General features: G+C 45.6%; 1 protein-coding gene across 2 annotated transcripts in view; it reads left to right on the forward strand.

The window, feature by feature from the left end:
- LOC144102007 (cytochrome P450 3A4-like) overlaps positions 1 to 6,675 on the forward strand; it is a 115,274-nt gene extending 108,599 nt beyond the window's left edge. For both annotated transcript variants that reach the window (XM_077635253.1, XM_077635254.1), the window contains 3 exons: positions 1,229 to 1,276; positions 3,835 to 3,870; positions 6,300 to 6,675. In XM_077635253.1, coding sequence (XP_077491379.1) covers positions 1,229 to 1,276; positions 3,835 to 3,870; positions 6,300 to 6,476 — 261 coding nt within the window. In that variant the 3' untranslated portion in view covers positions 6,477 to 6,675. The remainder of the gene's footprint in view (positions 1 to 1,228; positions 1,277 to 3,834; positions 3,871 to 6,299) is intronic.
- The last annotated feature ends 5,330 nt before the right edge of the window (positions 6,676 to 12,005 follow it).

A 12,005-nucleotide genomic window follows, 5' to 3' on the forward strand; every position in this document is an offset into this window, starting at 1 on the left:
ACTCAGCAGCGAAGACTCGGTGACGACGGTAGCATCTACTGATTTATTCTCCACTGGACATTCCCCAAACAAATGAGTGCGCATGTTCAGCCCGAGCACCGTCTTCGTGCGCGAATTTCCGGCCTGCCTTGGCGTATTTCCGCTGCCCGAGAACATGTTATTAACGTAACTTTGTGGGGTATTGGCTTTTCTTCGCAAAACCTTTTTTGGTGGCGCGCATCCCAATCTTAGAGGAATTGCTCTAGTGCGTATGATTGGGTAGTTATTCCCGACGGAGCACAAAGTTCTGTTACGCAAACAGTGCCGTCACTGCGCAGGCATATTGTTGGCCATTGTCATCTGAAACAGGATGACATGGACCTGATCATGTCGAAGTCTCACGATGGCCTGATGCACTTGTTTTAGGCAACACTAGTTTCAGAGATACCGCTTGAATCAACTTCATGTCTCCGTCCCAAAAAACGAAACAGAAACGATTCCCTGAACAGCATTTGCCAATTCTATATGCAGGCGATGTCAACGGTTATATGGCTCTGGTCATCTTGAAGAATCCGCAGAGGAGGCAGCGAAAACAGTTTCCGCATAGCAGGCAACGTCTCGCGAGATGCTTTATGCCCGTCTAAGCCTAGGGAGCCGACTACCAATTGTGGTAGACTTTTTTCCAGTAGCAAGCTAATCAGTGTCATTCAGCCCCTTGATCTTGGTTTTCAATATCCCTGAAGCCTCACACCAAATTCAATGATAGGCCTACTGAATAGACACTTGGTTTTCAGTGAGCTCGTGCTTCAGCACCAAGCATGCCTGGAAGCACTGTTCTACGGCTAGCAGCCGCGTCAAACATTACTTAACGCACAGATTGAATTACCAGAGGGCTCCATTTGCACTCGTCATATCTCTCAGCTCACAGTCAGAGAAGAAGTCATGTGGTGCATCTGCAGAAAGTATATGCTCTATGCGTTCTCTTGTGTGAGCTTTACTTTGAATTGACAACGGAAATTGAGACAAGGAGTTGGATTTAGCATTCTCTTGCCCCTTCCAGACTTTCAGAGGTCGCGCTGATATTGTTCCAAGAGCAGCGCCTGGCGCTGAATGCGCACCACCGCCATTTCAGGAATGGGAATGATTATCAAGGTTCAATACACCGATAATAGGCGCTGGAGGAGAGAGAAGGTGTTTCTTCATCTTTTTTTCTGTACGATCTACCACCTAATCTTTTTTTCTTTCACAGTGCTTGGGCAAAAATGGCCTCACCTGCGATGGCAACACTCCTGTTTACGTAAGCAACATTTCAGTCTTTATACTTGCCCGTTTGAGCACCAGCACTGTAAAGTTCACATACTGCAAAAATGTTCTGCTTGCAATACACACTCTGACATGGAGTCTAGAGTAAAAAAGCACGAGCCGCGACGGTATTCTAGAACACTACCGGCGCCTGTTGCGTCTGTAAAGTTTGCATCCATGCTGTTTCATGTAACACGGCCAGAGAATGGCAAATAATGGCGACATTTTGCAATAACGAACTGAAGAAATATTAGGAACACCCGGCTTAAGTGTGGTAGAAAAACCTCTGTTTAGTGCTAATCAAACTTCTTTGTTACCAGTTTTAGTATTTACCCATACAGCAGCCTAAAATACAAATGAAGGCGACAAATATCACAAATGACCTAATTTCTGCAAGCTTCACTCTTACAGCCTGTTTAGCGTTGTCCATGAAGCTAGTATGTCTGTTGATATAATCAATAACGAAAAGTGGACTGGGGTCAACATAAATTACATGCCTGACAAAGACTGTGGATGCACATCAACGCTGCGAGAAATCCTAAATATACAGTGCACCAGCAGCAGTGACAAGATGTTTGACAAGTTTAATGCTAAAGGAGCGGCCCCTGAGCAACACCTCGAAATGTGTACGTAGCTGCAAATAGAATTCGGGCTCTGTTCGACCACCTGACAGCCGGTAGTGCTATCTCCCTTCTTGTCCTTTGTGTTATGTCAAAGTGTGCGCTGTTTTTTTGTCATGAATGCAATACTCTTTCCTGATGTATAGAGGCTATGACAAAAATTTGGCGGTTGATTTTGTACTGGTTAGTAGATACCTGTCTGAAAAAATCGCCGTTAAACGTTTGTGGTTACAACTTATTTTCGGTTTTAGTTAGCCTCCGAAGTTATCAGAAAGCATTCGCGTGCAAAATCGACAAATTTTGGACTACAAGAAAAAAGCCTATGGATTGTAAAATTTAACCTAACGCCCTCTGCAGCAGTCATAAACTCGTTTTGTCAGATTGCGGGCATCTCCTCGCAATAAACTGTAGTTTACTTCCAACCCAAGTAGGCAAACACCATATACTGCAGTGATTGGTAAAATTTTTAAGGGACACACGCAATGTGAAGAAGCCTTGTAACAAGTTAATGGCGACTCATTAGAATCCACCCCAGCGCATTCGAATGGCTACAAAGGAAAGGAATAGAGCTTCCGCAGAAATTCGTGTTCGAAGAAAAACTGATCCTGGCTCAGGGTTCGAACTCTGGACACCCACCTCACCGGGAGGGTTACTCTAGCAACTGAGATAATCGGCTTGTCTAGCGTACGGTAGGCCGATATCGAAATGATCGACAAATCGGTGGTTGTCCCCGGTTCGCAATTTGGACGAGGACAATTTTTTTTCAACTACGACATTTCTGCGGAAACTGTATAGCTTTTCTTTGCTGCCGTATGGCTCAGCTTGGCTGGGTGCTACTGTGTGCTAATCACTCCCTTATTACGTGCAACATTAACCACAGAGTGGAATCCATTCGTGATCCGGCACATTTATAAGGAAAATGTTGTATGGGAGGTTTTCCGCGGTCATCGTCGTTATTACGTCCGGCACATCTCTGACGCAACTCCAGGAGGCGCCACCGATCAAGTTCTCGGAGCCGCTACGGGATCGGCGCTCTCGGCGCAAGCGTCCGAGACGGCAAGCCGGGTGGGCCGTGCTTGAGATAAGGGAGGAATGTACGCGTGACGGTTCTTACAGAGTGGCCATTTACTCAGCGGAAGCTTAAGCAATGGCTGGCCTTAGATAATCAAGCGAGAGGGCAAAAAGGAAGAGGAGCGTACAGACGAGGGGATGATGCGCTTGCTTGGTGTAGGGTTTGCTTTGCGAAGACAGCGGCTGAGGAGTATATATAGTATATAGGTGGCGAGAATAGTGTATTCTCTAATGCTGGTTTAAACACAGAGCGTGTACACAGGTCAACACGTCGTACCGACTTGATACCTCTCGTGGAAAAGGCTAGCGAGTTATCACAGGCGCGTGCGCAGGCGCTGGTGCACGTTGCTTGAACCAAGGGGTTAATATACCACACTGTACTGACATCAAGACACGGATATATGGAGCGTTGGGAGGCATCGCTCCGGTTGGAGTTTTTAACAGTGCTTATTTATACAGTGCGTGCGTTATTTTTTTGCTCCAGAATACTCCATTCGGCAATATGATTATCAAATCCTTTCTTTCCAGCAAACATCGCATGACGAATTAAAATATAACGCACATTGAAGTTGTCGACTAGTCATAAATTGCACGTTCTTTTAGAACTCATTCATTTTCATTCCATGAGCTGTCTCGACATTCTTAAGTGGAATGCACGTAACAAATTTCTCATTCCTTCAAAGGTTTTATATAGCTGGAAATAATCATCGGCCATGAATTTGTTGTCACTTTGACAGTAGTACACAAATCAAACCATAAGTACTCGGTGTGAGAGGATTAGTGGTGACATCCCCAAAAGAGGAGAGCAGTGAGCTTCACCGTTGACATAACGTTTTTTTACCGTGAGTATTTTTTGTTGCAGGAGCCCGTGGCACTTGGATCTGTGAAAGTTTTAGCGGTAAGACTTGGCATCTCACCTGAAAGTATTGTAATCAGTCGGGGACTGCGGTTTCGGAGGCACAATAAGAAACTACGCAATATTGTATACGAACCATCAGCTATGTGAACTACCTGAACCGAGCGCAATTTTTATGTCAGAAGTTTTCCTTCATTCACAATTCGAAAATGCGTGCTGAAGGTTTTCTTGAGTAAAGCTGAAATTTGGGCGAGTTGGCAAGCATTCATGGTGGGTGAACAGCACAACAAAGGCGCTTGTCTTGCCTTTGTCCCACCTTTGTTGCGCTGTTCACCCATTATGAAGGTTCTCCTCACAAGCTAAAAAAGAGATATGAAAATCTCGCAATATATTGTAAGGGTTCTACATCTATATGACATTATTATATTTCTGCTGAAGCACATATATAATCTTTAATTTTGTCTAGGCTAGACATTGAGAGGTTAATAATAAGACAAACCAAAAGTACCAAAAAAAATACCTGAGCAGAACCAGTTACCTATTCAGGACAGCAGTGGCACAAGAGTACCGAGTGCCGACGAATCCTTCTAACAAAAGTCGTTTCGCTCCCTCTCCGGGAGACTTGCTCCCAAGAATTGTGAACAAGAGCCCCGCAAATGGAACGAAGCGTCTTTTTTTAAGGAATTCATCAGCGCTCGATACTTTTCACCAAAGAATATTCCGCACCTGACGGGCGTTCATCAAACTAAATTTCACCTGGGAGCAATGGAACGGCGCCTGCATTTTTTTTTCCTTTTTTGGTGCCTTATATCTCTCCCCGCATCCTTTTGCCCTGTTTATCTTTATCTTAGGTATATTCTGAGTTTATCGCGCCCTTAAGATTTTCCAGGCAAGTCATCTGCTCCCATGCCTTCCAAAGAGCCTTTTTTTCTCAATCAATATATTTATTGATTGACCCAATCAATCAATCACCCAACCAACTAACTAACCAACCAACCAATCAATCAATCGATCACTGCTTATTACATAAAATTGGTTCATGTACGTTTTTATACATGTGGGACCCCTAAACTCGAGTCGAGTTCTGGAAGGGGTCTTTTGATTAGATTTTTTGTATTTCTTCAGTCTTAGCGATACATAGCACTAAAAAAAACAAAGAGGAATCGATAAACATAAATTGCTTTGAATAATCAGCAGTAGCGATAAAGAAAGTGCGTGTTGGTTAAAGAAAAAATACGCAATCTTTAATATAATGGTCATGGAGTACAATGAAAGCCTATTTTTGTAAAGTGCTTTTATATGAGTGGGAAATTGTTGACGGGATGATAGTTGGCAACTTGTTCCCTAAGTGTAAGGCTACAAAACGTAACGAAAACGGTCCGTAATTTGTTCTTATGCTGGGTATAGTCAAATTTGCGGTAGGTATTGTTCGCTGTGAGTAATTGCTGCTGCTTTTTGTTATTATTGCTGAAGGACAAGAAGTGACATTGTGGATCAGCTTATGAAGTATGTTAAACATGGTAGTTAACACACATGTTCACAGGTAGCACACTAAGTAAAGGATAAGCAAATTTAACTAATGCTTGCTTGTTACTTTGAACAAACGCGTGTTCACCGTTTGAAGTGTGCTTTCTTCTTTAGCAGCTTTGGAGCAGTTCATATCTCTAGATTTCTTTCCGAGACATGACCGCCATAGTGCCTTTTACGGCATAGGAGGAATAGGCATAAAGTTCCCCTGAGTTCGGAAAAAACCATCATGAACTGCTTGATGAATGTGCACATGTCTTGTCCTCTTTACGTGTTGGGTGCTTACCACATAGTGCTTTTTCATCTCTCGACCGGCATGAAGATCGAGCGCGTCTTTACCCGCAGTTATAGCAGTAACACATGCTTTACGTTTATAACAGATGAAGGGAACAGCTGAAACAAATACGGCCTGCATTAACTGATGGCGTGTTGCACAGAATATTTTGCGGGAATAAACATTCCGAAAATTATCCAAGTGAATTAAATAATGGAAGACGCATAAAGTGCTGTTCTCAATTAGAACTTACTGAGAAAATCTCAACAATACGTGTTTGCTTTATCAAATTATAAATTAATATTAATAAATTATTATTCAAAAACATTTTTTCGAGCGGAATAGGTACAGTGAAAATGCAGTTTACTTGAGCGAGCTACGCAAACTGGTACATCTGAAATTTTGAAAAAGAAAATGCCAAAGAAAGAAACAAACCAATTTGGGCGGTGAAACTTTTAAAGCAGTTGCCTTATTTGCAAAGCAATTTAACTAGACTCAGTGAATTCACCGTAAAAAGGAGCATGAATTACTAAACGAGGGACAGTTTTTTAGAGCTATTTCAGTCCTCTTTTGTAACACACTCACTTTCCCATACGCTGAGGGCTCGATATGAGATAGCCAGTAGTCCCATGGTTACGCAGTGAATGACACCACCACGCTCTTTTTTCAGTGCCTCGTCGTGTATGTTCTTACTACCAATCCAAATGAAGCTGGTGCGCAGCTGGGATGCGACCTGCTCGCCATCGTCTCCAGAACCTTTGGCAGCGCTGGTTCTGCTCTGCTTTCGCCGCTACTGTGCGCTCTTCAAAACGCTCTCCGTCTCACCTGTTCCAGTCTCACATGCTAAGCTGATGCTTTCAGTTTTGCAACAAGAAAATTCCTCTGTTACGGCTCCTAACAGTGCTTCCCCTTATAGTAAACGCTGCCCTGTCTACCTGTCCCGGTGGGGTGGAATATTAAGCGGCGTAAGAAAAACATTGCGACGCGATGTTTTTCGCCTGTACGCGTGCTGCGCAGATTCCGAATAAAAAGTGCAATTTGCTACACTGGCTAATGCCGTGGACTGTTTCTCTTTTTGCCGCATTTATGTCGTTCTGAATGTTGTATGAGCATTGCGGCTAACCTCATACATTTGCTGGCAGAATTTGCAGCTCTCAATTTTGTCGTACGTGACCCTAATCTAGCACTCTGAGCACTCATATGATTGTCGATAACCGCGTTTTCATATCAGTGATTGCGCGGCGTTTGCTTCAAAGTTAATGCTTTCATAACGAGTATTGGTATCAAGGGTTCTTTGAAGGGGTTCATGAAATGCAACTGCCTATTTTAAATTATTTCTGTACATGACCTCCCATGTAACAAAAGAGTGCCATGACCTGAGGCACTCCCTTGAAATTGGAGCTCAAAATATTCAATCCTAAACTAAAGCACTTGTTTGTAACTTATGCGCTCTCTTGCAGAGTTTTGATTAGGCTAAGAGGCTGAGATTAAGAACGCCTGGATAAAGTCTCTAGATCAGAAAATAATTCGTGTTGGAGATGGCCCCAATCGCTACGATAATAACGCGTGGCAAATAAAATCTTTCCAGTATAAGGTGAAGCAATTTTGAAGGACTTACAAATAGCGGAGTTTAAGGTCTATTCATATAATAGTAAACACAAGCATCTCTAATCGCAAAATAAGTTCAAGGGCGAAATCTTTCATTGGTTTAAGATAAATGGTCAGGAAGCAGAAAAAAACAACAACACACACCGCCGTGGTATTCAACCCCAAGACCTCCAAATTTCGCGTCCGGTGCTCTACCAACTGAGCCACGGCGACGGCTGTCCAGTGGTCTGTTTTCGGGGGTATTTACGTATAATGTAACCGAATTGTGAGAGAATTCACTAGCACCACCATCATCCATAGAGGCGGATGTATGCGTCCTGTATTGCTGCCCGTGCCACGTCAGGATTTCGCCAAGATATTGAGCAGACAACGGAAGGGAATAGAGGTGCTTGTTACGACATACACGCATGAACAAAGCCAGCAGTCACCGAAACCGAGGAGCATACGGAGTTTTTCGTTCGCTTAATTTGTCTTGGTAATCAATGGAAGATTAATAGGGTATATTTTTATCACTTAGACATAATTGATTAGAAAGAAGATAAAAAAACCACATGGCTCTAGAGGATCGGAACCCACGAACTCGAAATTTCGAGTGCGGTGTTATACCGGCTGAGGTATGACGACGGCGGTTCAATCCTCTGCTTTCTGGGGTATTTTTTGTATAGTGTATACAAACTTGGAGAGTTTTCACCAGGGCCAGCCTTGTTCATAGCGGCAGACGTAGTACGTTTTGTATTACTGCCAGTGCCACTGCAAACGTGATCATGCGATGAAAACAGAAGCCTGTGTGCAGGCCCCGGTTGTGGACTGAGAATCGAGTTAACGTGAGCGCTTATGTCTGCGTTTTATTCTGCACAGGAAATAGTTTGGCGGAATCGGTGCTTTAGGGCGCGGTGTGGCGTAGCATGACCACTGGAGGAGACTGATTTAATCAAGAATGTGGCTGGACAGTGCAATGCAGAAGAATCGTGGACATAGCTACGCCTGTATTGAAGAAAATTTCATGCTTAGGTCAGCTGTTCACAAGAGGGATTAGTTTTATCATTCATCAAAGGGCTTGAAGTTCGTTGATTCGTTGATTGTTGATTCTTTACTATTCACCTTAACAGCCTTCTGTATCTAGGTATCTTCTTCTCCACCTTGAAAATGAAAATTGGTTTTGAGGACAAGAAATGGCACAGCAATTGTCTTACATCGTGGTGGACACGTGAACCGCGCCATAAAGGAAGGAGGAAGGTGGGATTGAAGGCAGAAAGATAGAAAGAAGACACGTAGTGGAGGTCTACAGATTATTTTGACCACCTGGGGATCTTTAATTTGCACTGACATCGCAAAGCACACGAGCTCCTTTTGCATTTCGCTTTCATCGAAAAGCAGTAACAGCGGACGGGTTCGAACCCGAGAACTCCGGCTCAGTAATCGAGCACCCTAACCACAAATCGGGCCGCCGTGGTGGCTGAGTGGTCAAGGCGCTCGGCTGCTCGCCCAAAAGACGCGGGTTCTATCCCGGCCGCGGCGGTCTAATTTTGATGGAGGCGAAATTTTAGAGGCCCGTCGTGTACTGTGCAATGTCAGTGCACGTTAAAGAACGGCAAATGGTCAAAATTACCGGAGCCCTTCACTGCGGCGTCTCTCATGGCCTGAGTCGCTCTGGAGCGCTAAACCCCCATAAACCAAACCAAACCACAAATCCACCGAGGGGGGTTTCTGCACCTTTTAGTTTCCGTTTTCGGCTAAATGGCAGTTGTGCTTGCTTGGTATATTTCATAGCGTTAATACATGCGTGAAAATTTCGATATCAGAAAAGAAGTTTCTTGTGTTTCTTTCTTTTTTTCATTTCTTCCTTTAAAATGTTATTGTTCTAGGCCTTTTGGGGCTGCAGTTTTATTCAAGCTGCTTTGATAGCTTCATTCCAGCTCCTTCGCCAACAGCATTCTTTACCGAATGATTAGTTTAAAAATGAAGCGCCCTAATACGAGCGAATATTTCTGCCCTGGTCGCCTTTTACTATTTTCTGTTCATGAAGTGCGTGTTTCGCATGGAGTGCCTCGGCATGTCGCGTACTGGCCTAACTATTTCACTCGGGCTTTGGCCACCACAATCAGCTACCGTGCGAAGAGCACAACTTGATCTCTCAGGGCGACCACCTTTAAGCGTTCATGGACTATCTCGTCGTCGAGAGCAGATTTTAGCAAGAAACACAGTGCTGGAAAGGCGTACCGTATTGGACGGTTGATAGATACTGATAGTCGCACACGAGTCTTGGGACGCGTGCGTAATCAGCCACTTTTATTTTGCTTAGCTTTTCTTCGTAAGCGACAGCGCGCGGAGATTCCTTTGCCGCTTATTTATAAGATGACCCGCGCGATCACCGCTTGCCACGTGCCGAAGAAGAGGGGGTGGTGCCTGCACATGCTACAAAGAAAGCTGGCACATGCTCCTTCTTGTGGACAACAAAAACAACATTGACCGCCAGCGCCTCCAAAAAACGATCATGTGGAAAGACAATAAAATTAGAGCTGGTTAATGGCTGTGCTGATGTACGGCGCCACGGACCTGTGTGCTATGGTTCGCACGCTTCATGTAATGACGGCAACTCAAGCAGCGGTGTCGCCTTGCTTAACAATTGCCACCAGCAGTGCGCTTGCGTCTATCCGCCTGCCGGCCAGAACATGGACACTTTCAAGCGCGATATCTTCGCCCGCCACGGCACTACATCGACGCTGTTGCTGACTCATACACTGCCCCTGCTGCACTGCCGCATGCAGCATCAGGGGCAGGGTGAACTGAAAGTTTCTCCCAAGTTCGTTTAGGTTCGCCTCCGTGTTCTCCCTCCGTACTAGCGCCCAGCTCGTCCGCGGCTCGGCGTCAAAGTCATTTCATGATTTAAAAAAGGAAACAACGAGAGAGCAGTTTCAGTAAAAAAAAGCCTGGGACCAAAATGCATGGGGGATCAATATGAATTTGAGGATTTGCAAAGCGATCATCTGAGCGTAAAAAATGAAAGACCGCGCGAGGATGAGCTCGAGTGGGTCACGTCAGCAGTGCGGATATGTTCTTTCTGGTTCAAGTAAACGTTGATTCCGGGATTTTCATGAGAAGAAAATACCCGATGGCCACCTGTTGGCTAGTTCCTCCTGCATGGTGAGGATAGTAAGGTGTTTTCAGTTCCTCTTCGTCGATCAGAAGCGAAAGAAGTTGAATGAGAGTGCAGGAACCCAACTTCTGCGCCTCGGAATTGCGGGAGATTTGACAGCAAGCTTCTCCGGCACTTCTTGGGTGACTGTGAACTTGCCAATTTCTCGCTCTCCACAATCCCATCACATTTCCCATACTCCATTCCTAATGTTCTCTTCCCTTTTCTCTAAATCCTTCGCCGCATTTTTTCGCACGAGATCACGACGGGCAGGAGGGCAGGCGGGCAGGCAGGCAGGCAGGCAGGCGGGCAGGCGGGCGGGCGGGCGGGCGGGCGGGCGGGCAGGCGGGCAGGCGGGCAGGCGGGCAGGCGGGCGGGCAGGCGGGCAGGCGGGCAGGCGGGCAGGCAGGCGGGCAGGCGGGCAGGCGGGCGGGCGGGCGGGCGGGCAGGTAGGCGGGCAGGCAGGCGGGCAGGCGGGCAGGCGGGCAGGCGGGCGGGCAGGCAGGCGGGCAGGCGGGCAGGCAGGCAGGCGGGCAGGCGGGCCGAGCGGGCAGGCGGGCGGGCAGGCAGGCAGGCAGGCGGTTGTTTCGCGGTAGCTTTCTATTTTATTAACAGCTTCCCCAACAGGTTTATGTGGCTGCTTGTACCATGTCTGGGCTTACTGGGCTTATTAATCTTTATTACGTGTGAATTCACCTTCTGAAAGATTTTGGCAGAGGCGAAGTTGTACTTTTTTAATTGTTCTGGGTCGCTCAAATGTGATATTGGTTCCAAGTATGAGACGCCGCCATCACGATGCTGCAGCGCGTTATATTTTCGCAATTTAAAGAACTCTACGTGTTCCGTAGATCTTTCTAAGAGACAGGAGTAAGAGATCTCTTTGGAGGAAAGCAATTCAGACGGAATTCACGATTAAAGAGACTCCGGAATTTCAAAGCAGCCAACCAGAATTACTTACTGAAGAAAGCGGCATGCCGGTCACTGTAGTTATATTTCAGTGCTTTTGTAAACTGGAGAACCCACTAGAGGGATTGGGCACACCGCGAAGAAATTAAAGCTTGACATTGGGGCGCAGTGACATCAGTCGAAAGGAAGCATGCAAAGCAACCAGTAAGGAGGAGCGAGACCAGCTCCGAATTAAAGGTGACCATAATGAGTGCTTGCAGGGGACGCGGAAAGGTATGGTTGCTAGAAATAAAAAACTACGCCCAGATTTGCGCGCATAGCAAGGTATCTTTCCGGAGGCAAAGATAAACTTACGAACAACGAAGTCAAATGTCCCATCTCAAGCCGGTCTCAGCCGCGGTCTTAGCACACACTCCATCTTCTTCATGGCTGCAAGCGGAAAAATAGAAGCCTTTAGAAAAAATTGCAACCAAGTTTAAAAAACTGTTGTCGTGATACCTGCGGTAGCAATGGTTGCGCGCCTCTACGGTTGAGCATGTTTTATGCCTTCTTTATTGTATGGACACATTCTTGGGACCAAGCTGTGTGCACAATCTTCTTCTGAACAATATAAGATCTCATTTGCATTCGTTGCAGATAACTTATGACCGTATGTCTCCTGTACAGTTCTACGTGCGCTTTAATCGACGAAGTGATGCTCCAAACTGTGTTTTGCGAATTGCCGTT

The sequence above is a fragment of the Amblyomma americanum genome, chromosome 8, assembly GCF_052857255.1.
Source record: "Amblyomma americanum isolate KBUSLIRL-KWMA chromosome 8, ASM5285725v1, whole genome shotgun sequence".
In the NCBI taxonomy this organism is placed as follows: Eukaryota; Metazoa; Arthropoda; class Arachnida; order Ixodida; family Ixodidae; genus Amblyomma; species Amblyomma americanum.